Below are 23,097 nucleotides of genomic sequence, written 5' to 3' on the forward strand. Positions count from 1 at the left end.
ACAGTGCAATGCAACATTATTTTACATAAATATTTTACCTCTTCAGAAAAGAAGTTTAGTTAGAGAATCCCAAATTGGGTATATTGTAATCTGAACATCAGACAATGAGGACATCCAACATGCCCAGTAACCCGCCTCTTGCTGATTGAAACATTGTACCTCAGGGACCAAATGCTCTTATATAAGTAGTGTAGTGAGCCATAAGCATCGTCCCCTCTCCCAACCAAATGAATCAACCAAGTCTACAGTAGGAGGAGAGTTACGTAACAATAAATAACTCGCACCTATAGCATTAATAGTCCTTGAACTGCATATAAGTTGTTCCTGCAGAATACAAAACCTTGAAGTTTGTTAAAGTGCTGCCCAGTTGTATGATTGGAGAGAATCTAACTTTCTATCAGGAATGCTCCAAAATATATGTGTTCATCATCCAGTGTGACGTAATTCTGCTCATGACCGTGGATTTTGGCTTGAAGCCAACTCTTGGCTGTCATGTAGACTAGTGTGCTGGACTGATCAAATGCACCCTCTGCTTCATGCAGCATCTTCACTTCCATGTTCAATAATAAGGAACAGTCATTGTTTCCCGTGCAATGCTTGAGTTCTAATTTGACAGCCGAACTGTTGTTGCATTGATTTAAAACAGAGCATGTCACTTTCAGCTTGGCATATACATAGTACATCCCATCCTTGGTGCTGTGTAGCTCCTGATTTTTGAAATCGAAGCCAGAACCCAGATAGCTGCTTCCCAGCCCAGTGGTAGCGAACCATGTTACATTTCGGTTGTAATCTACAGACAGAAATAAAACAGTCAGTAAATTAAGTGAATTTGCTACAAATAACATACTACCACAATTTCTAAATTATATGAACCAGCATGTAAATGTTGGGTGAGAACTTCGCAAAGCTGCCTTACTCTTAATGAATGACATTCAATGACCACAATAACAACCAGCGAACAATAGCCAGTGTCGGAAGCTCTGACACCAAGTACTTGACTAATCTGTGAAGTAGTGAAAGTAATGGAGATAAAACTGGGGAGTGAGCAGTCCAGGAACCCAGGAACACTACCTCCTTATTCCTCTTTTGCACTATTTATTTATTTTTGTAACTTATAGTAATTTTTATGTCTTGCACTGTACTGCTGCTGCAAAGCAATACATTTCACTACATATGTCAGTGATAATAAGCCTGATTCCGATTCTGTCTGTTATTATTTGATTATAATTTCTTTTGATAAACGTGATAAACTCTTCAAATTAATAAAACTAGAGTCACACACTGGAGCTGTTACTTGCTGAACAAAATTGATAGAAGCTGTACCCGATTCAGATACTTAATGGGCGAGTTATCAGAATATGATGTCAGCAATATACAGTGGGCTGAGGTAACAAGAAGAAGGAACTGTCAGTCGTTGAAATTACAGCAGTAAAAGATTTTTGATAATGTTTTTGACCAACTGGAGTTATTTAATGCTTTCACTGCATTTTATATTCTTGATTTACAAATCTTATCAAATCCCTGTAAGATTTGTAAATCTTCTAGTATTAAAGCATTCCCTGTTCATAACCTTATCAACTGGAAAAAATATTTCCTTTAATTTTTCCCGTCAACCCTCTATTGACAACCAGAAATATTAGGCGCGGTCCACGTTAGATACAGAATAACGCTCCCTCTACTTTATCCTGTCAAACTCGTCTAAAGAGCTGCTTTCGTTCTCTTCCAGTATCTCTATGTCTTGCCCCAGGACACATTTAGACAATATAATTTTATGAATAATTAAACGTCTGCTTACCAACTTGTGCTAACAGCTGCGCGGCATACTGCAAGATAAACAAAAAAAACAATGGAATTAGATGTTGGAATTGCACAAATTCCTAAAGAAATTCATTACATTTTGCGTTTAAACATTCTGTCCCACTTTATGACTGTGTTCGTCTGGGTGTATTTGTGAGCATCTCTCTGTGTATGCATTCCCGTGGACATGTTTCATTGTATCTGTGAGCCTCCCTCTGTGAGTGTCCATGTGAATCAGTGTCCTGAAGGTGCCGACTCCAGCCCAACTGAGTGAGCCTGGAAGCTGATGTATGCAAACCATTGAACCGTGGAGTATCACAACTGAGCCTAGTCCTTGCCTTAGTCAATGTGAATACTTCGGATCCACCATGGATCCACCTGGAGCAGCGCAGACCAGGTCACTGATAAAATAATTGGTGCTAGAGTTCACAATGTGACAAATACGCGAGATTCTCACGAGAAAGGAACGCGACAGAGAAGGTGACAGATCTTACTTTGTCTTTGACGACTCTGGTCTCTGTAGACATCTTAGGATAAATAAAGAGGCAAAAGGCACAGAGAAGGCCGGCGATGGTGATGAAGAGTAGGAGTACAGAGGCAAGGACGGCTACGAGCAGGCGGCGCTGACACTGGCAATTGCACTGGCTCGATCCTTGGGGCTGCTCCGGCGGCCAACTGTTATGGGTCTGGGTCACTGTCACTTCTCTCAGATCGTCCTGGTGAGACATTGTTCCAAACTGCTTTCCCTCTGCTCGGATCCGCTCTCGAACAAGCACTGTGTGTTCTGCGACCAGTTGATCTGCTGGGCTCTTTATGTTCCCCTTCTCGGGGAAGTTTCCGTGATGACAGAGCCCGTGAGCTGGACTTCCCCAGGGCCTAGAGGTCGCCACACACAGAAGTCTCTAGGATTCACCCTACACTGCCAGGAGAGGAAACGTGGGCGGAGGAAAGGAACCGTGTCAGTGGAACCGAGCGAGAGCTTGAAGAGAGAGAAGAGTTAAGAATGGGAGAAGGAAAAATTAAACCTAATGGCAGAAGAGCGTGGAAACTTAACGGGCTGTAAAAAGAACAGAGAGATAACCAGAGGCATGTGAAAGAATGAGAGGAAAACAAAGTGAACCAAAACTGGATGTGACACACGGGTAAAGGGAGAGAGTGACACAAAACAAGACGAACAGAAAAGAAAGGGGAAAAACAAGATGAGAGAGGAATGTAGAACAGGTACTAGGAGTCACAGGGAGATGTCAGATGGAAATAATTGAGGGACAGAGAAACATACCAACGCAGAAACAAGTGGACAGGCGAAGATATAGCTGGGACCATTTTGAGGGCATAGAAGGAGAAGAGGGAGTACAGACTCGAGATGAAAATTATAAAAATAAGGTAAAATAACGCCAGAAAGCAAACAGAAAGTATAAAAATGAGCAGCGGGTAAAAGTATTAGATGGGCGTTTGTTTCAGTCTGTCCCGACTCTGTCTCCTGTTTCTTCTTCCATTGTGTGTTCATCTCCTCCAACACTGAAACTGCTGCCAGCGACATTACTAGAATAACTCAAGGTGGTCCATTGAAATTATCACATCTGTTATATTTGATCATTTCAAGTCATTTGAGATATCAGCTGTTTAAGTAGTGGGGAAATAACTCAAGAAAATACTATATTCAACTGTAAATATTGGAAACTGCAACTTCTAGATTCCTCTCTCTGTCTCCAACTCCCTGAATTTTAATTCTTTTTTAAACTATCTGGCCTCTATATCTTCCTGTTTTCTCTCTCTTTTTTTCTGTCCTGTCACCGTATCTCCTTGACAATATTATCTCTCTCTCTCTATTTTCATACTTATATTTCTTTCTGAATATCTCTGTATTTCCCCTCCTATTCCTTCTCTTGCTGCTGGCTTTTAACATTTGCCCAGATCTCCCTACCTGTTAATCTCTGTGCTATCCCTGAATAACATCTACCGGACAGTTTCCCAGAGAAAACATGGATACAAATATTGGAAATCTGAAATAAAAACACAGAATGCTGGAAATTCTAGTGGTCAGCTATAGAGTCAAGAATAGAGTTAATATCTCAACCTATTCATCTTTCATCAGGGAATTCATCAGCCTAAAATATTGACCGTATCCCCTCCTACAGATGGTACCTCAGCTGAGTATCTCCAGCATTTCATTTCTTTTCACTTTTTTCTTTTCACTTCATGTCCTTCTTTACTTCACCATTTCTTATACCTTGTCTTCATTCTCTGCTATTCTGACTATTTGTCTTTCCCACTCCAATGCTTCTTGCACAGTTGTTACTGTATGTGCATTCCAAATGGCAAGGAAACTCAACTTAGTTTCTGGAAGTCAGAAAATCCCTGCACGCCTTATAGAAAAGGGATCCTGGAAGTCCCAGAGGAACAGGAAGAGGTGCTTGTTTTTAGATTCAAATTAGAATGATGTCACAGCTATGCTGGACTGTTTAAAAAGAATTTTGGTTCTTCTATGTTTCTTAGTTTCATTACAAAAATAGAACACAACTTTAATAATGTAAAAGGGCTAATATTTCAGATAGAGACTACATGTATACATAGAATTTAGCAAGTCTTTTGACATGGTAAGCTGGTCCGGAAGGTTAGAACACGTGGGATCTAGGACAAGATGGAAAATTAGATGCAAATTTGGCTTGGTGGTAGGACCCAGAGGGTGGTTGTGGACGGTTGCACCAGCAACCTGTGGTGTGCTGCAGAGATTGCTGCTGGGTCCTTCATTGTTTGTCATGTATATTAATGATTGGGAAGAGAATGTAGGTGGCATGATTATCACCAGAACTGGTGGTATAGTGGACAATGAAGAAGGTCATCTAATGTTACAACTTGGAATGTGGGCAAGGGAATGGGTGATGGAATTTAACTTAGACAAGTGGGAAGTCCTGGATTTTGGGAAGTTAAACCAGGCCAGGTTGGGGGTGTTGTGGATAGTTTGGAGGGCTGTCAGAGGTTACAGAGGGACATAGATAGGATGCAGAGTTGGGCTGAGAAGTGGCAGATACAGTTCAACCCAGATAAGTGTGAAGTGGTTCATTTTGGTAGGTCAAATATGTTGGCGGAATATAGTATTAATGGTAGGACTCTTGGCAGAGTGGAGGATCAGAGGGATCTTGGGTTCCTAGTCCATAGGACGCTCAAAACGGCTGCGCAGGTTGACACTGTGGTTAAGAAGGCATATGGTGTATTGTCCTTCATCAATTGGGGAATTGAATTTAGGAGCCGTGAGGTATTGTTGCAGCTATATAGGTCCCTGGTCAGACCCCACTTGGAGTATTGTGCTCAGTTCTGGTCGCCTCACTACAGGAAAGATGTGGAAGCCATAGAGAGGATGCAGAGGAGATTTACAAGGATGCTGCCTGGGATGAGGAGCATGCCTTATGAAAGCAGGTTGAGGGAACACGGCCTTTTCTCCTTGGAGAGACGGAGGATGAGGGGGGACCTGTTAGAGGTGTATAAGATGATGAGAGGCATTGATAGGGTAAATAGTCAGAGGCTTCTCCCCAGGGCTGAATTGGTGGCCACAAGAGGACATAGGTTTAAGGTGCTGGGGAGTAGATATGGAGGAGATGTCAGGGGTAAGTTTTTTACTCAGAGAGTGGTGAGTGCGTGGAATGGGCTGCCGGAAACGGTGGTGGAGGCTGATACGATAGGGTCTCTCAAGAGACTGTTAGATAGGTACATGGAGCTGAGTAAAATAGAGGGCTATGGGTAAGCCTAGTAATTTCTAGGGTAGGGACATGTTCGGCACAGCTTTGCGGGCCGAAGGGCCTGAATTGTGCTGTAATTGTTCTATGTTCTATGTTCTATCTCATACACAGAGAATGGTAGGGCCCTGGGGTGTGTTATTGAACAGCAAGGCCTTCGGGTACAAGTATAGTTCCCGGAAAGTGGCAACGCAGGTAGACAGAGTGGTGAAGAGGCATAAGGTATGCTTGCCTTCGTCGGCTGAGGTATTGAGGATGGTAGTTGGGATGTCACATTACAGTTGTACAAATTGTTGATTAGGCTGCATTTGAAGTATTGTATGCAGTTCTGGTTGCCATGCTATAGGAAGGATGAGATTAAGCTAGCAAGGGTGCATAGAAAATTCACAGGAATGTTGCCTAGATTGGAGGGTTTGAGTTACAAGGAAAGATTGGATAGACTGGGACTGTATTCCTTGGAGCGAAGGAGGCTGAGGGATGACCATATAGAGGTTTATAAACTCATGAGGAGCATAGATAGGGTAGAAAGTTATAGTCTTTTTCACAGGGTAGGGGAGTCTAAAACTAGAGGGAATGGGTTTAAAGTGAGAGTGGAAAGATTTGAAGTGGATCTGAGGGGCAAGATTTTCATACAGAGGGTCGTGGGCACATGGAATGAGCTGCCAGAGGAGGGAGTAAAGGCTACAGAGAAGGAAAGGGACTTGGAGAGAACAACTGCTATCAAGACTGTGAGAGAAGCTGGGTAGAGAGAGAAGAAAAAGTGAGGATGTGAGAATGAAAAAAAAATCAAAAGACTAAGTGAGAGAAAGAAAATAAGAAGCTTGAGTGGAGGCAGGAAGGGTACAAAGAAAAGAGCGAGAAAGAGGGCACGAGAAGTAGGTAAGAAATGGATAGCACAAGGGAAAGGAATTACAAAGGAATGAAAAGAGAGTTGGCTGAAGAAGTGGGAAATTAGATTGAAAAATGTGATATTAAAACAGAAAATACTGGAAATGTTTAGAAGGTGAAGCAGCACTTTGGAACAAAAAAAGTGTTAACATTTCGGGTACAAGGTCCATCAGATCTGGGAAAGAGAGAAAGCAAGTTAGTTTTAAGCTGCAGGGAGGGTGGAGGAAGTATGGATTCAGATAAGGGTGCATCTCTGATAGGGTGAAGTCAGGGTTGCCATGAGAATGAAAGATGTGATGACATATAAACAGTGATAGAAAAATAAGGAAACATTTCATGATAGTCAAGGAAGTCACACTTCATTGAGAAATGACTAACTAGAGAAATTAAAGATGCTATTAGGTCGAGAGGAAAGGATTATATGATTGTGAAGAATGACAGTAAGCCTTAGAATTAGTGGAATTTTTAGGAAAGAGCAAAGGATAACTAAAAAAAATAGAGGGAGAACCTAACATATCAGTATAAATCAGCTAGAAATATGAAAACAGATTGTAAGAGCTATAAGTATGTGACACATACAAAAAGAGATGCAAACGTAAATAAGGGCCCCCATAGCAGTTGTGCAGAGGATACAAAGAATCTATGAAGGGACATAGACTGGTTAAGTGAATGGATAAAAATCTGGTGGATGAAGTATAATGTGGGAAGTGTAAGGTTTTCTATTTCTGTAGGAAGAATAGACAAACAATATTATTTACCTGGAATAAAACTATGAACTTTGTTCTTCAGAGAAGTCATGGTCATACAGCATGGAAACAGGCTCTTCAGCCCAATAGCATGGAAACAGGTCCATGCTGACCAAGATGCCCATCAAAGCTAATCCCATTTGCGTTTGTCATGGGCAAAGGTCTGGGAGTTCTTGTACAAGTAACTCAGGACGATAACATGCAGGTAACTGGGAAAGCAAAGGAGGATACTGCAAGAGGGATGAACCCAAGGGCAAGAAAATCCTACTGCAACTACTCAGAGCTTTGGTGAGATCATACCTGCTATACCGCATACATTAGTGTCCCTACTGAAGGAAGGACAAATGCCTTGGATGTGGTGCAGTGATGGTTCACCAGCCTGACTCCTGACAAAGAGGATGGTCTTATGAAGAAGGATTAAGCAGATTGGGCTAATGCTCTTTGGAGTTCAGAAAAATGAAAGATGATCTCAGTGAAACATGCACAATTCTGAAGGAAGTATGAACAGAAATTGCAGGAAACATTCAGCAGGTGAGGGAGCATCTTTAGACAGAGAAACTGTGTTTCAGATCAAAGACCTTTCATCAGACTTTGTTCCCATGAAGGGTTTTCAACTTGACATTTTAACTGCATCTCTTACCACATGTTGTCTGATACACTGAGCAATTCCAGCATTTCCTGTTTCTATTTAAGATTAGCTTTTTTTTATTTTCAAGATCCTGAAGGAGTTTGACAGGATGGACGCAGTGAGTGTTTTCCCCAGTGTATGGGTTTAAAACTAGGGGCCAAATATCAGTAAATTCTAGAGTACCCTAATGGTGAGCACGATTATGTAGCACCTGGGCGTCAGCAACCATTTGGACTCCTGCTGTAAACTTTAGTTGTGCCTGAAATCTAAGGCCTTGGTCAAGAGCCAGCCACATTGGTGGGTCTGGAGTCACATATCGGCCAAACTAGATAAGGCACAAGCAAAAGTCTGAGAATTATTGAGCCGTGAACTGCTATTAATTAGCATGATTTGACCCATGATGTAGAAGTGGAAAATTGGTCAGCCTTTGAAAGTGAAAGGGAAGACCAACATTTGGGAAGTTCCTGTGTTCCAAAAAAGGGATTCCTTAAACATGACCCTTCTACATAACCTTATGTAGTTTGTTGTATTTTTAGATCATGTTATTACTGTAAATATATTTACAGTGGATATATAGCATACACATTTGTATATTAAACATGTAGAATAGATAAATGGTATAGCCACCATATCAGATATATATGTGACAGATATTGCATATAGCAGACATACAATGAAAATATCTTGTTTGGACACAAAAGTATACCCATACATAGGTTAGATACAGTTTATACTACATAAGAACTACAAGGGTGTGTATTACTATATCTTATTAAAAGAATTGCATTTATAAAGCATTTTTAGCAAAATGCATAGCCAGTGATTAAAGTTATATTGTAATTCGTGAAATCTCTGTGTTGTTGGCATTTCCAGCCCATCTCTATTGGCCCTTGTTGGGGAGCTGCCTTCTTTAACCAGAGGAGTCCATACGGTGAGGTTTCCCCTCCTACAATGCAGTTGAGTAGGGACTTTCCAGCACTTAGATGTTGGTTGATTGTTGACTGCCTTCAGTCAGGATGTTTCATTGGTAACTCCATCCATGTTATTTGCCTAAGTGAACAGCAACACAAAGGAGCCCATGGACACCATGGGCTCTTGGGTGAATTGGATGTTCGGTTTAGGTGGAAAGGGGTTGAAGGATTGGGGGTGGCAGGTGGAAGGGTGATGTCATGGACAGCAGGAAAGAGGGAGGATAGGAGAGAAACTTGAGAAAGATGGGTGTTTGGGGCTAAGGTTTGGGAAATATGAGAGGTTTGATCCAGTGGGTTAAGGAAAGGAGGGGAGGGCTGGGGCAGAAAACCAGATATCTAAGTACCAAAGATGTCCAGAAACGCTTTGCAGTGGTGAAGGCTGAGGAAGCAGGGAGGGGGAGATTAAGAGCACACCTGCAATAGCCGAGGTTATTTTTGTATTCTGGAATGACCCTGGAATAATGCTAATTTTGGCAAAAGAAAGCAAGGCCTGACAATATTTTATGTGGTGCAGCCAGTTGACATTGTGGGGTTAAACTAGATGCCTGGCAGATCTGTGGAACCCTACTGAAGAATTGAAGATGAAGGTTGAATTGGAGCAAACAGTAGGTGGCACAAAACCAGAAAATGTTGGAAGTATTCAGTAGGCAGCATCAGTGGAGAGAGACCCAGAGGTAACGTTTTAGGCTGGTGATCTATCATCAGATGAAAGGTTATTTTGTTTCTCTCATCACAGATACTGCCTGACCTGTGGAGTTTTTCCATGATTTTCTGTTCTTATTTCAAATTTCCAGCATCTACCTGGAGTGAGGGACAACGATGGTTTCATGCAGACTCACAGTCAAAAGTCCGAGTGATTTTTTGGTTGAACTGATCAGTAGCTCAATAAGGACTTGGTGGTTAGACGGTCGGGATTTTAAAACTACAGAATTAAGTGAATTGGGAGAGAGAGAGTTTTTGTTCTCGGAGCGAATACGGAAGGGAGTGGGACTGGGAAGCGGAGAGGAAGTTGTGTGTGGCGAGGAAATGTGGAAAAGTCCAGACTTTGGTCCCACGTCCCAGCAGTGATACGCTATCCATGTGATCACTGTTGAATATTGTATCACTGGTGAATATTGTATCGCAGCCTCAAGTTATTCGATACGAGAATGCACCACATGTGCGTCTAAACCGACAAAACTTGGGGACGTCCGCACTAGGAGGAGAGGGATTTCTCTTTCAGAAATGCCAAGATTGATTATGGTACCCAGACAGTAAAACTGGGTCTGCTATAAGTTATATCAGCACAGCACAGGCACGGGCGCTGCTAACACAGGTACATAGTGGCTCTACTAACTGAATGTTCCTGAAATTCGCTTTAACTTATCCGTGAGCTCGCACATTTAGATTCCGTAAAACTTATCCGTAGTATTTGAATTGTTCAACACCCGTAGACACTCGACTGAAGCAGAAGTGAAGCTGCCTTTTGTTTCGGTATCATAGAGGAGCACTTGGAAGGCAAGTCCTTGACTAATCACACATTTATGACTGAGTGGTCAGACTCCTGCTGCTGTGCTCTCTGATCTTCCTACATTTTCCCAAATTCCCGATAAATTAATATCCCGTGTGGTCTCTGCTTGCCTTTGCAGGAAGATGCCGCGCTCACACCATGATTATTGAGGTGATAACTTGTGGGAATAGACTTTGTTTACGGCCAAAAGTTCCGCTCACTTCATGTTGTTTCAGTAATGGTGCTGGTGATTTTCCAGTTCTGGTTTTCAGTCTGTCATGTGTACTGTTGGAACAGAATTGTGCCTGCGCTCTCAGACACTTCACTTTCACTTCTTTCTTTTGTCATTTTCCAGCTTTGTGCAACATCATTTTAATTTAACTCTTCCAGACACACCTCCCGGTAGTGACTAATCCCCTCCTCACCTCTTTTCCATGGTTCCTGAAAATGTCTTTATGTTGTTTATAGCTCCATGTGAACCTATTTCCACTCTCTCATCTTTTCTCATTCATCGTTATCCGTCTCTTCTTCTAACAGTTCTGCCACCCACCTCAGCCAGGTCTCCCATTCCTCTACCACCCGGTCCTATAGACAGGGCATCAGTAGGATATGTGCTATCTCACCAAGCAATTTGAAGGTTGCAAAGAATCAGTCAACCCTTATTTGGGGTTCAATCCAGCACAACTGAGAGCTAATATTTGTGATCTTAGGTAATTCTTACGTCAGTGTACACTCTGTAGCTATATGAGGGTATATTCTTGTGGCATCCAATTTTTCTGGTCCTCTGGAATGTCTGTGGCATGACATTAGAACTTTATCGCTGTCTCCTGGAAAGTGGTGGGGATACTAGGGGACTTCAGAGATTCCATAACCATGACCATTTCCAAGAAAACTGACTGTGGCAGTTCCAGACGGTTCTCCTTATTGTCTGCCATAAGGAAAATCATTGCCACAGGTTTCCTCAACCCCTCTTCACATTGGTCAAAGAACTACTCCTTGAGTCAGAATGCACTCACTTTCTTCAAGTCTAAATTGTGGGTATGGGAACTCACACAAGCCCAAGCTGTGCCTGTATTTTTGTGGGATACCTGGAATGGTGCTTGTTTCGTCCCCACTCACAACTCTTTCCAGTATTTTGATGACTGCATTACTGCTGCTTCATTATTTCCTTAGTTTTGCCGCCAATTTCCACCCTGCTCTCACCTCTGTTGTGGTCTATCAATGACCCTCCTTTCTTTTTCTGGATTTGTGTCTCAGTCTCAGAAGATGGGTTAATAACAAATATCCCTTTCAGCCCCCAGTCTCCCACCCTGCCTCCTGTAAGGAGTCTAACCCATTATTTCAGTTCCTCTGTCTCTGTCATAACTGTTCTGATGACAAGAGTTTCTACATGGGTTTCTCTGAGGTGTCTTGCTGTTTCCTAAACTGTGGTTTTCCCTCTATGGATAGCTGATAGAGCCCTTGACTGCGTATCGTCTTTTATGTACCTCTGCTCTCACTCCATCTCTTCTCAGCCAGAACATTATCAATCTCCACATTCAATGGATCATCACATGGAATTTTCGCCATCTTCAAGTAGATTCCATTAGCAGATACATGTTCCCCTCCCCTTTCGCTACTCCTGAAGGACCGCCTTCTTCACAACTCTCTGACGTTCTTCCATCTCTACCACCAGCCTACTTCTCACAGCTTGGATGATCAGTTTAGGGGGAAGAGCACAACCCTCAAGTAGTTTCACGGTCACCATTACTGAGACCAGATTTAAGATTCTAGATTTTTCAAATTACTAGAACTTAAATTCTGCAGCTATTGTTGTGGGATCAGTGGTCCAGAGCTCTGGCAGCTAGCTCAATAATTTAACCACTACATTACTGTACTTCTCTGAGTGGCTTACAGCTTCCTGTACTGTATCAGTCTATGTGCAAAAACTAAATATGTAAAATGAAGAAGAGCAAGAAAATGCCCAAAAAAAAATAACCAAATGGACCTGTAGTTTAAACTGTCTTGGGTGGTTTAGAACTCTCATAAAGCAGTGGTTCAGCCACAACTGAAATATTGCACAGTTTCTGTTATACATCAGTTTTGCGGAGGTTTCCTTTTCTGCATGACACATGTTAATGCCGACTTTTAAATTCCTATTGATGCCCTTCATCATAGAATGAACTCATTTAGAATGAATGCGCTTAAGGTGATGTGAGATAAACATGTGGCAGAAAGGAAGAGATGGATAGAGAATGAAGCATAAAGAAACATTGGAGTGGGAAAAAGTAGATTGGTTTTCAATAAGCCAAAATGAACTCAATGGGCTGATTGGTCTTCGATGCCATAATAATTCTAGGATTCTATTTTAAAGCAAGATAAGTGCTCTGCTAGCTCAGAGAAGACATGCATTCTTTATTCAGATACTGAAATGCACAGACCAGAAAGATCTTATGCAGAGAATATCAAAATACAATTATCATAATCATTTGAGAAAATAATTTCAGATTTCTATTATCCTTTGTGTGATAAAGGCTCCCTCAACTTCCCTGATAACTTACCAGACTCCCATTTTAAGGTTATATATCCCTGTCTTTGAATTGTTTCATGAGGAGAAAGGCATCGAGAGTTTAGTTCCACCCAGGCTTTCCCTTGGCCGAGGTTTGGTTTCCCACTTGCAGTTCCTCTTTGCTCTCTCACTTTCTCTCACACCCTCTCTCTCTCTCACATGACTCCTCTTTTCTCACTCATTAGTCTCCCTCCCTCTCCTCTCTTGTTTTTTCACAGGCCCTGTAACTTACCTCACTCATACACAATCTCAATCTCTCTCACTCATAAGTAGTTGAGAGGATGCTTCTGATGAGGGGGAAATTAGAAACTTATAGCTAACAGACATATAATTGCACAATTATGGTGAGATGGGTAACGTTAAGCAAAGTGTGACAGGAAGGGAAGTGTACAATGGTAAGAGTGCAGCTGAAAACAGGGTCAAAGTTTCGAATGCTAAAATTAAAGGTTCTTTCTCTGGAAGCATGAAGTATTCATAAACCATAAGTAAGTTGGTGGCACAAACAGCAAAAATACATATGATTCACAATCATTATAGGAAAGGCAACCTGGACCGGGAACTGAATGTTTCAGCATGTTTTGGAATGGAAAAGGAGGTATGTTTAACAAATGACATTCGGAAGCGAGTAGGAAATTATCTTGGCTCAGAAATAAGGCAGTATTCTGGTCAAGGTATTGGTAATTAAAGGAATCTGGAGGGCTGCATGAGGTGGAGGATGAACATCTATATCACAGTATGGGATATGATATTGCAACGTCAATACCCCTGTATACTGACAATACTCAGCTTTCTAAAGCCTTCCACTTTCTCTAGATAGTCAAACTGACATTCAAAATTAGATGAGGAATTATTTCTTCCAACTAGACACTCGGAAAACTGGAGCCCTCATTTTTGGTCCCTGTGACAAATGCTGCTCCCTAGCCGTGACACCCCACCCCCCCCCCCCCCCCCCCCTTTCTGGTAAGTGCATGAAGCTGAACTCTTATGTCATATTTAATGAACTATCGACCACACATCCATGTCATCACAAATTTTTTTCTATTTCTACTTTTGTAACTGCCTATGCACAATTTCAGCTTTTCTGCTGCTGACATCCTAATCCATGCTCTTGTTAACTCTGGATTTAACTGATCTATTCCTAACTGGCCTTTCTTATTCTGCTCTCAACAAATTTGGGGGAATCTGAAACTGTGCTGCTCCAATTACCATTCACTACCATTCTTTGTGACTTACACCGCTCTCATGCAAGCAATACCTCAATTTGAAGATTCTTGCCTTTGTTTTCAAAACCCTCCCTGGTTTCACCTCTTTCTAATAACATCCATATTTCTAACCTTCCTAGTTCTCTGAGCTCCTTCAATTCTGGCCTCTTGCCCACTCTAGAACACAATCCCTCCAGTTCTGCTGGTTCTGCTTTCAGCAGCTTGAGCCTCAAGTTCTGGAATCCCCTCCCTAAATTTCTCTGCCCCTCTATATTGCTTTCCTCCTGTGACACGTGTTATAGATCTATGTGTTAGAGCAAGTATTTGCTCTTCTCTCAAGAAACTCAATGTCATTTTCAAAAAAATCTGATAAAACTCAATATGAAGCACCTTGGGAAGTTTTTGCGATATTAAGGGTGGCATATAAATCATTACTGTTTTGTTTTGTTGAAAGGAGCAGATGTCTCCTCTCTGTAGATAATAAAGATGTTGCTTCTTTAAACACAACGATGCCGAGAAGCTGATGATTGCTGTCTCCTGACATGGTGTAGAAGAGCAGCAACTTCAGATTCACACTGTTACACCTTTAAGTCCATAGAATAGCCATCCCAGTTATAGGTGTCAGCAGGACAGTGCAGCACCTGGTCTTGCTCTGTGGTTATCATGAAGAGAAAACTGTTGATCCATGTGTGTGTGTGTGTATTTGAGTGAAAAGGTCAAGAAATGTGGAGAGATGAAATTGCTGAGGGTCAGCATGTAGGTGAAAAAGGAGTCAGTGAGGTCAAGGTGTTGGCATGGGAAGAGAAGCCCTTACAGATGATCTTTAAGGACCAATGGATAGATCAGAATAGAGCCAGGTGTGCAGTCCCTCTGGACAATAGTAGAGGATTATATAGATAACCATGCTCTTCTTTCAATAGTGATCATGAGAGTTGTTTATGTCTCACCTGACAGGGCAGACAGGAAATTGGTTTAAAGTCTCATATGAAATACTGAACCTCTTATAATGCAGTGCCCCTCATTAATATGCCAAGAATACCACAATGAATCTTGTGTTCAAGTCTTTGAAGTGATTCTTGGAGGTACAACCTAATAACTCAGAGGTGTAAGTGTTATTCACTGAAACATAGTTGACTTGTTGATATAACGATGAATTATATTCTCTTTGGCCTGGTCAGTTCACACACATTGGCCCTGTGAGGAATAATTTCAACAAATTGTACAAGTTTATCAAATAAAATGAGCTGGAACCCTAGGAGTTGGTCTCCATGGGGTCAAAACAGCAAGTCTCCGTTCCCCAGGCTTGGCCAATTGTTCTGTTACTGGAAATACAGGAGTGTCAGTACGTTTTGGATGAGCCTTATGTAATAAACAGAATAAATCAGCACTGTGGGCTCCAAGTCTAATTTAATCTTACCAAACTTGGTTACAAAGTTAGAAATGTTTATATTCCTTCAATAAGAAGGTCCAGTGCAAACAATTTATCAAGAAAATCAAGAAGTACTTCTAGTTAACTGTGCCCGACAGCTGATCCAAGGGATCATTAGGAATTAACACCAAGCATAAATCCATGCAAAGTTTAAGGGCCAAATATTCCTGTGATCATGTTACTTTCAGCTGAGTATAGACGACAGCAATATTTAGACATTCTGAAGAGTCTCCTACTTCAAATGTTCGCTCTGTTTCTCCTTCCACAGATGCTGCCTGACCTGGAGAATGTTTCCAGTATTTTCTATTTTAATTTCAGATTTCCAGCATCTGCAGTCTTTTTAAATGTTTTTACATTGTCAGGTTTAGCTGCAGACTGTGGGGTTAGCTGTGGTATCTTTATGTTGTGATAGTCTCTATTAACCTCATCCCACCCCCAGTTCATGACCACAACACTCATAGAGCTGGGCTCAGATCATTGACTGTAAGTCTCTTATAAGAACGTAACAAGAGGCGGGTGCCACTTGATCCCTCATGCATGGTCCAACACGCAATAAGATCATGACTGATCTTTAACTACAATGCCACTTTTCTGCACTAACCCCATATCTCCTGGTTCCCTTAATATCCAAGAACCTTTTGATCTGTATTGAATATGCTCAGTGACTGAGCATCTACAGCTTGCTTGCGTTGAGAATTCAAAGAATTCACTACCTTCTGGATGAAGAAATAACTTCTCATCTCTCTCCTTAATGGCTGATCCATTATTTTAAGCCCTGGTTCTAGACACCCCAGCCAGAGAAAACATCATCCATGCCTCTACCCTGTCAAACAAAAATCAAAACAAAAATGCAGAAGCTGGAAATCTAAATTAAAAACAGAAGAAGTTAAAAATACTCAGTATACCAGGCAGCATCTAACTCTAACCCTAATTCAGATGCTATCTGACCCACTGACTGTTTTCAGCATTATCTGTTTTACTTTCATCTACCCTGTCAAGCCTGGTAAGAATTTTGTTGATAGTATTAGCGGGGTGGGCTACTGGACGATATAAATTAAACAGAGCCATTATTTGACAGAAATCACAATCTCCAATTATATTCTGCATCTCAAATCGAACTTTAGATAGCCAGATCAGGATCCCCAATAAACTTTCCAAGACTTGAGTTTATTTATTTAACTAATTTAAGTTTTCTCCACCTTCCTACAGTTGTTGACTCTTGCTGGGATCCTCAGGTTTTTTACACTAGAAAAGTATTGTCTGATCCTGCACCCTTTAACATTCTTAACACAGCACTGAAAATATGGAGCAAGACTACGTCCATTAGCTTCTGATTAAAGATCTCTAAAACATCACTCTCTCACTCGGATGCAAATTTACAGAATTTACTATTGTTTCAGAATTGGTATTTTTTCTTTTTCCCACTAGCAATGACCTCATTGTGTTTCCTGCTGTGGGTTGAAGCACAAGAATATTCTACTGACTTTGATGCAACTTGGGTGCTCTGCTGTGGGATTCTAATCTACTGCTTACTTCAAATTACCACACACGGGATCACTACCCAGCAGCTGTTCAGAAAGTGAATGCCGCAAATAGTTCTCTCTCCCCTCACTCAGATCCTCCGGCTACCCTTCCTGAATTGATACAAGCTACCTACAACTTGGGAGCCAGGGGTACAGCAGGACTAGCGAACAAGGACAGGGAGAGGCAGGGGGCTTCCCTCGTGAGCCGATCTGTGTTTTGCCTTCTTTCTTTTGGGGCGAGACTTCCTCTTGGTCTTCCAATCAACAATCTGCTGTGACTGTCGCTTCAGCATTGTTCTTGTGATAATGTCACCAGCATTGTCTCCGCTGTCATTATCTTCATCAGTGTCATCATCATCATCCTCAGCACCTGCAGTGGGAAAGCCTCCAGTTACTGATCACTGAAAGGTAGAGAATCCTTTAGAATTTCAGAAGGGTCGGGAGGGGAAAGAGAACAAGGAAACAAGAGAACCAGTGACAGAGGGAGAGAGGGAGAGAGAGAGAAAGAGAGAGACTCACACACAGATACAAAGAAAGAGATAGGGAGACACAGAGAGGGAGAGAGAGAAAAAAAACAATGAAATTGGAGCCACATAATCACTTGAAGCTGCTCTCAATAAGATCAAGGCTGATCTTATAGTTGGTCCCTTCTTTATTTACCTATCTGATCCCCATAACCATTAATTTCCCATGGTTCAAAGATTTATCTCAGCCTTCAAATATACTCTTTATTGTTCAGCCTCCAGAGCTCACTGGGGTACAGAACTCCAAAGATTCGCAACCTCAGAGAAATTCATCACCCTTTCAGTCTTAAACTGACATCCTTTTAGTCTAAGACTATGTACCCCAGTTCTAAATTCCCCAATAGGTAAAACATCCTTACCACATATACTCTGTTCACCCCACATTCTCAACAACTCCCCCCAGATTCTACCATTTGCCTCTAAACTTAGGGGCAATATACTGTGGCCAATTAACCTCCCAACCTGCGTGCCTTTGGAATGTGGAAGGAAACTGCAGCACCCTGAGGAAACCCATGCAGTCACAGGGAAAAACTCCACACTCCACATAAGGATTGATCCCAAGACTGGGGCGCGCCACTAGAGAAAGTGTGTGAGATGCTCAGTTCAATATTTGCAACTTTGTGTTCAGTCCTGTCAAAGAGGGATGTGTTCATTTATAGAGCAGATTTGAGATACTGCAGAATCAGGTAGAATGTAGGTTAGCAATGGGAGCCACAGCTGCAGCTGTATGCAAAAGAGACAAAATGACACACTTGTTCTGGTTTTATTTTCGTCTTTCTCGGTCAGGAACTGACCTGAAGTGGCAGGGAGGACTGGATTAGACAAAGGCAGGAATATCAGAACCCTGTATCATGATGAAGCACTCTTCTGTTACAGTTTGATTCCTCGATATTTCATGTTCTAAGCCTTTTCTGCATTATTTACTGATTATTACAGTAAGAATATATAGTTGGTTACAGCAAAGCAAATGAAGCGGAACTTTAGTTTTATAAAGCTAGTGAGACAATGTGCTGTGAATACTGTGATTAAGGAAAATTAAATGTGGATTCTCACCCTCATACACATCAAGCTTTTGGGTGACAGGTAGCTTCACCCTCATATTGTAGGGTGGGAGCTTACCTTCCACACTGGCGTGGAACTGAAAGACAAGAAATAAGATTGTCAACATCCAACTCATTGCCAGCAAACGGATTCACAACAGGAACTGACAATCATTGGGGATTTACTGAGGCTTTTCCCAACCCACACCTCCTCCAGGCAACCCCACCCAGTACCTCCCCCACCCCCAAGTATTTTCACTACCCACCCTCCTTTAGACACACAGCCCTCTGTTATCTCTAAGTACGTACTTTCTTATGCCCTGAGTATTGGAAGTGTTGCTCCGTCACCACTGATGTACACTCACCTTCATCCTAGTAGTGAGATACACTCCCCCATTCCACGAGTGATACATATTCCCTTATGCCCAAGTAATAATATCCTCCATCCCTTCACCCGCCTCCACCCCATCCAGAATAGACAATGGAAGTAGCTGATGCCAATCAATTACTGGAAAGATTGAACTATTTCACACCTCATCGTCTTCCATCAACCGCAGCATCTTGTTCAGGTCAAGGGTACTGAGCTGTTGATGCAGTTGCAGTAGCTTAGCCTCGGTCACTGACAACAAGTCCAACACATACTCATCTGAGCTGGAGCTCAGGACCACAGTGGCAATACTATCCTGCGACTGCATAAAGTAAACATTTTAGTTACGTGGCAATCTCCTGCAACTGAGCAGTAACGTAAGCACAGTCCTGAAAAGCATAACAAACGATCTACAAACAGAGGGGCTGGCAGAGTTATTCTCACTCAATGCCAACTAAGGTTACTCCCTGTATTGAATAATCTGAAATTGATCAGAATATTCACTATCTGGAATCCATCAGATCACTTCTGACTCTATTCTCTGAAATCAATAGGATTATTCCCCCTGTTTGGAAATACTTTGGAAATAGTTGCTGACTGTCTGGAACAGAATGGGTTATGTATTTGGAAAACGCTGAAATTTATCAGATTACTCTCTGTCTCGAACCCTTCAGATTACTCCCCCAATGGAATTCATTAGATTACTCATCTAGAACACACTGGAATTAATCAGATTACTCCTGATCTGAAAAACTCTGGAGTCCATAATGTTATTTACTCCCTGTCTGAAATCAATCAGATTAGTCAGTTCCAGAACACTATGGAATGCATCCAATAACTTCCCGTCTGCTATACTCAGATTACTCACTGTCTGAAGTACTCTGATGTGGTGATTTGTGCCACTAAGGCATCACTTACAACTTGCACATGTTGAAGTTTTTCAGAGATGTGCTCCATGCCAGCTTTAACGGACAGAATGATGCGGTTGATGTATTCAAGATGCTCCATTAACTTCTCTCTTCGGTTTTGCTCATTCTCCAGGTGAGCTTGTAGCTCTGTTAACAATTTCTGCTCACTGTGTAAAAAAACAGAAGGAAAGTGGAAACACTTGATTTTAAGCAATCATGAAGGAGTCAGTCCAAATGGCAAGCCCTGCTACACTTCTGTTCCAACAAAGGCACTGTTTATAACTCTCCTTATAACAGTTCTAAAGTCCCACATAGTGACTGAAAGGAAGAAATATGAAATAGCTATCAAGTTATAGTTTTGAGTAAGATTGATCTCCATATGAAGCGACAGTGACTGGATTTTTCAGAGTAAACTGGAAAAATCTGCGCATGGGTGAATCTATTGTAGAGCAGAAGGAGGTATTCAAATAAGAATTTGATGTGATATAGAACAGGATTATAACTCTCAACAGAAAAAAGCTTTACTTGTTTAATAAAGCAATGGACAAATAAAAGAGAAAGGGGTAACAAATCTCTAGAAAAGGTATATGAAAAAGCAAAAATCTACACAGATCCTGGCAACTGGAAAGAAGCAAAGAACAATACAAGGATGACTAAACAAAGTAAAAGCTATAAAGTGGTGTATGATAGGTAACTTATATTAGCTGTATACTAAATTCTATAACAAATATATTGACTCCTTAAAAACTGATGAAGGCAAAACTTCTCAAGTCACTCTGCTATTTAAGAAAGGCAGGAGGGGAAAATACAGCCTAATTTCTGTCGTCAGTAAATGCTAGAACATTATTAAGGATAGAGGAACTGAATACCTGGAATTTTTGTTTTAGCTCAGAGGCAGATCTGATTGAATTTTTTGAAGAAGTTGCTAAAATAGTGGATAGGGGAATATCTATGAATGTTATTTATATGTACTTATCCAACTGTTTACCATTGAAGCTGTTTGTCAAATTTTGTCATCAAGTATGTTAACCAAAGTGAAAACTCATGGAACTAAATCATATAGATTTACGGTACGGTGGAGGTCACTTGTCCCATTGTGTTCCCAGAGCCTGAGAAAGATTGTTCTTGCTTCCCAGGTGTTATCCATAGTCAGGTCCTTTTTGAATACACCTGTAAGAGCTGACAAAGGTTTTCTCAAGCAGTGTCTTACAGATAACCTGTCATCTCTCAAGGTATAGGAGCTGAGGTGTGTCCATAGCTGCCATGGTCCACCAAAATTGGCACCTGTGAAGAGCCTCTTTGCTTCTCAATCAAGAAGAACCAGTACTGGTTTGATGAGAATGACAAGGGATCACAGAGCTATTCAATAGCAAAAATAAGACAATCAAGGATTGGAAGCTTCATCTTTATTAAATGGAAGAGAAACAGTTCTATAGGCATCTAACGGGAGAGGTCCAGCAGAAAATAGTGACTTAAAGAATAAAACCTCAGACCTGGCACAAAATTCATGGTCTACCGGGCGGCAGTGATCCCTGTCTTTCTATATGTTTCTGAGACCTGATCCACCTAAGCAAGCACCTCTAGGAAAGGGAAAATACCACTAATGTTATTTCTACAAAATCGCTACAAGCATAAGTGAACCAACCTCAGTGTTGTCTTTCAGGCCAACATCCTTAGCACTGAAGTCCTAGTTACTCTCAGTTGGCGATGTCGGTCTGGCTATGTCATTTATATGCTCAACGCCAAACTTTCCAAACAGATACTCTATTCCAAGCTCTATTGTGGGAGGAGATTATCATGTGGATTGAGAAAGAGATTCCAGGATGTGTTCAAAGCTTCCTCGACGAAATACAACATCCCACTGCCTCCTGGGAACCTCTGACCAATGACCACTCAAAAGTAGAAAAGGAGCATTCGGGGTGGTGTTGAGAACCTTGAGGCCACGTGCCAGGAGCACACAAAGGCTCTGCATAAGTGTGGGAAGGAGCACATCACCTCACAACCTGCCTGCCCACCTACCCCGTGTGTCACCGCCTGTCTTAACTCGTGGGAAACTCTGCAGTTTCCACATTGGCCCTATTAGAACCTTAAAACTGGAATGGAAGCAAGTCATCCTCGATCCTGAGGGACTGCCTAAGAAGAAGAATGCTATGAATGCTTCCAGCTCCTGACAACTCTTTGGGTAGAAGGATTCCTCAGTTCTCCTCTTAATAATGGCTTCTACATCTGTCTATATCAGTGGTGTTTAACTATTTTGTGGGGAGGCGAAGAATGACATCCGAAACACCTTTGAGGCTACTCATGTCAGGTCCCTGCTGCTGCCCATTCCAACTGAGCTCCAACCATGGAATCCTCCCAGTGTCAGGCAATGGATGCCAACTTCCTGCAGCTTCCCAGCTGTTCGGCTGCAAAACCTGCCCTGCAATGCAATTCCATGCATTCTAATGGAAAGGAAGGGCTCCAGAGAAATAGATAGGTTTAAGATAATTTATATTTTTGTTAATTAATTGAGTTAACTTAAATTTATCTAATGATTAAAGTTAATGTACTTGAATTTATTTAATTGTTTTTGTGTTTTCCAGGGTTTTAAGTGCTTTAATTTTTATGAGTATTTTAATTATGATTTATTTTTCATAGTTTAGCTACTTTTGTGAATATTTAAAGTCTCTTTTTAAAGCCCAGGACCAACTTTTTCCTGAGCCAGGGCTCGTTCTTTTTTTCAGGAAGTCCCTGCCCCCTGATCAGGAATCAGATTTTAAGATCAAGGCGCTGTGTCAGGTAAGATTTGGTAGCAGAACAGCAAACGTGGGTTGGTCAAACACAAGAAACTGGGTTGACTCTGGCCCTCGGGTCATATCTTGTGCACCAAAAGTCAAAATCATTGAATTATACCACGAGGAACAAGCATGCTAAACTTTAGCCCTGAGAATTCACACTGCACTGTTTCAATCACTAAAATTCAGTTGACTGAATTCCACACCATTGGTCAATTTTGGAACCGATTTGTCAGTTTTCTTTGGATCAGATGGGTTTTTGTCTTTATAATCAGCCATATGGGACATTGTTAAAAACCTTGTTAAGATCCATGTGTATATAGAAAATTATTACCACCTCCTCATTAAATTTAGACATTAGTCAGACATGACTTTCTCTTAACAAGTTTACACCGATTGTTGTTAATTAATCTGTACTGTTCTAAATAATGAATTACACCAGGCCTCAGAAATTCTTCTTCGACAATTGGATATTAAGCTGACTGGCAAGGAGGATTTAAGAAAATAATCAAAAAGGCTAAGGATATTT

General features: G+C 41.4%; 2 protein-coding genes across 6 annotated transcripts in view; both read right to left on the minus strand.

Moving 5' to 3' along the window:
• Positions 1-226: 226 nt before the first annotated feature.
• Positions 227-2,527, minus strand: LOC127585069 (uncharacterized). Its single transcript, XM_052042220.1, has 3 exons — positions 2,292-2,527; positions 1,796-1,823; positions 227-790 (listed from the first exon to the last, which is right to left on the minus strand). The coding sequence occupies exons 1-3, from the start codon at positions 2,523-2,525 to the stop codon at positions 387-389; spliced, it is 666 nt and encodes a 221-aa protein (XP_051898180.1). The 5' UTR covers positions 2,526-2,527; the 3' UTR covers positions 227-386.
• Positions 2,528-15,399: 12,872 nt separating this feature from the next.
• Positions 15,400-23,097, minus strand: part of odad3 (outer dynein arm docking complex subunit 3) — a 49,017-nt gene continuing 41,319 nt past the window's right edge. For 4 of the 5 annotated variants that reach the window (XM_052042209.1, XM_052042210.1, XM_052042206.1 and 1 more), the window contains exons 10-13: positions 19,805-19,961; positions 19,053-19,208; positions 18,533-18,617; positions 15,400-17,325 (exon numbers count right to left, since the gene is read on the minus strand). In XM_052042209.1, the coding sequence (XP_051898169.1) occupies positions 17,117-17,325; positions 18,533-18,617; positions 19,053-19,208; positions 19,805-19,961 (607 nt within the window). In that variant the 3' untranslated portion in view covers positions 15,400-17,116. The remainder of the gene's footprint in view (positions 17,326-18,532; positions 18,618-19,052; positions 19,209-19,804; positions 19,962-23,097) is intronic. The other variant, XM_052042208.1, reaches the window with a different exon arrangement.

Source organism: Pristis pectinata, chromosome 31 (assembly GCF_009764475.1).
Source record: "Pristis pectinata isolate sPriPec2 chromosome 31, sPriPec2.1.pri, whole genome shotgun sequence".
NCBI classification, from domain to species: Eukaryota; Metazoa; Chordata; class Chondrichthyes; order Rhinopristiformes; family Pristidae; genus Pristis; species Pristis pectinata.

Excerpts from the sequence above, each read along its gene's own strand:
- LOC127585069 (XM_052042220.1), bottom strand. The coding sequence starts at position 2,525 with ATGTCTCACCAGGACGATCTGAGAGAAGTGACAGTGACCCAGACCCAT. Across the intron at positions 1,824-2,291 it reads CCAGAGTCGTCAAAGACAAA|TATGCCGCGCAGCTGTTAGC; the intron begins GTAAGATCTGTC and ends TTTATCTTGCAG. Across the intron at positions 791-1,795 it reads GCAGCTGTTAGCACAAGTTG|ATTACAACCGAAATGTAACA; the intron begins GTAAGCAGACGT and ends TTCTGTCTGTAG.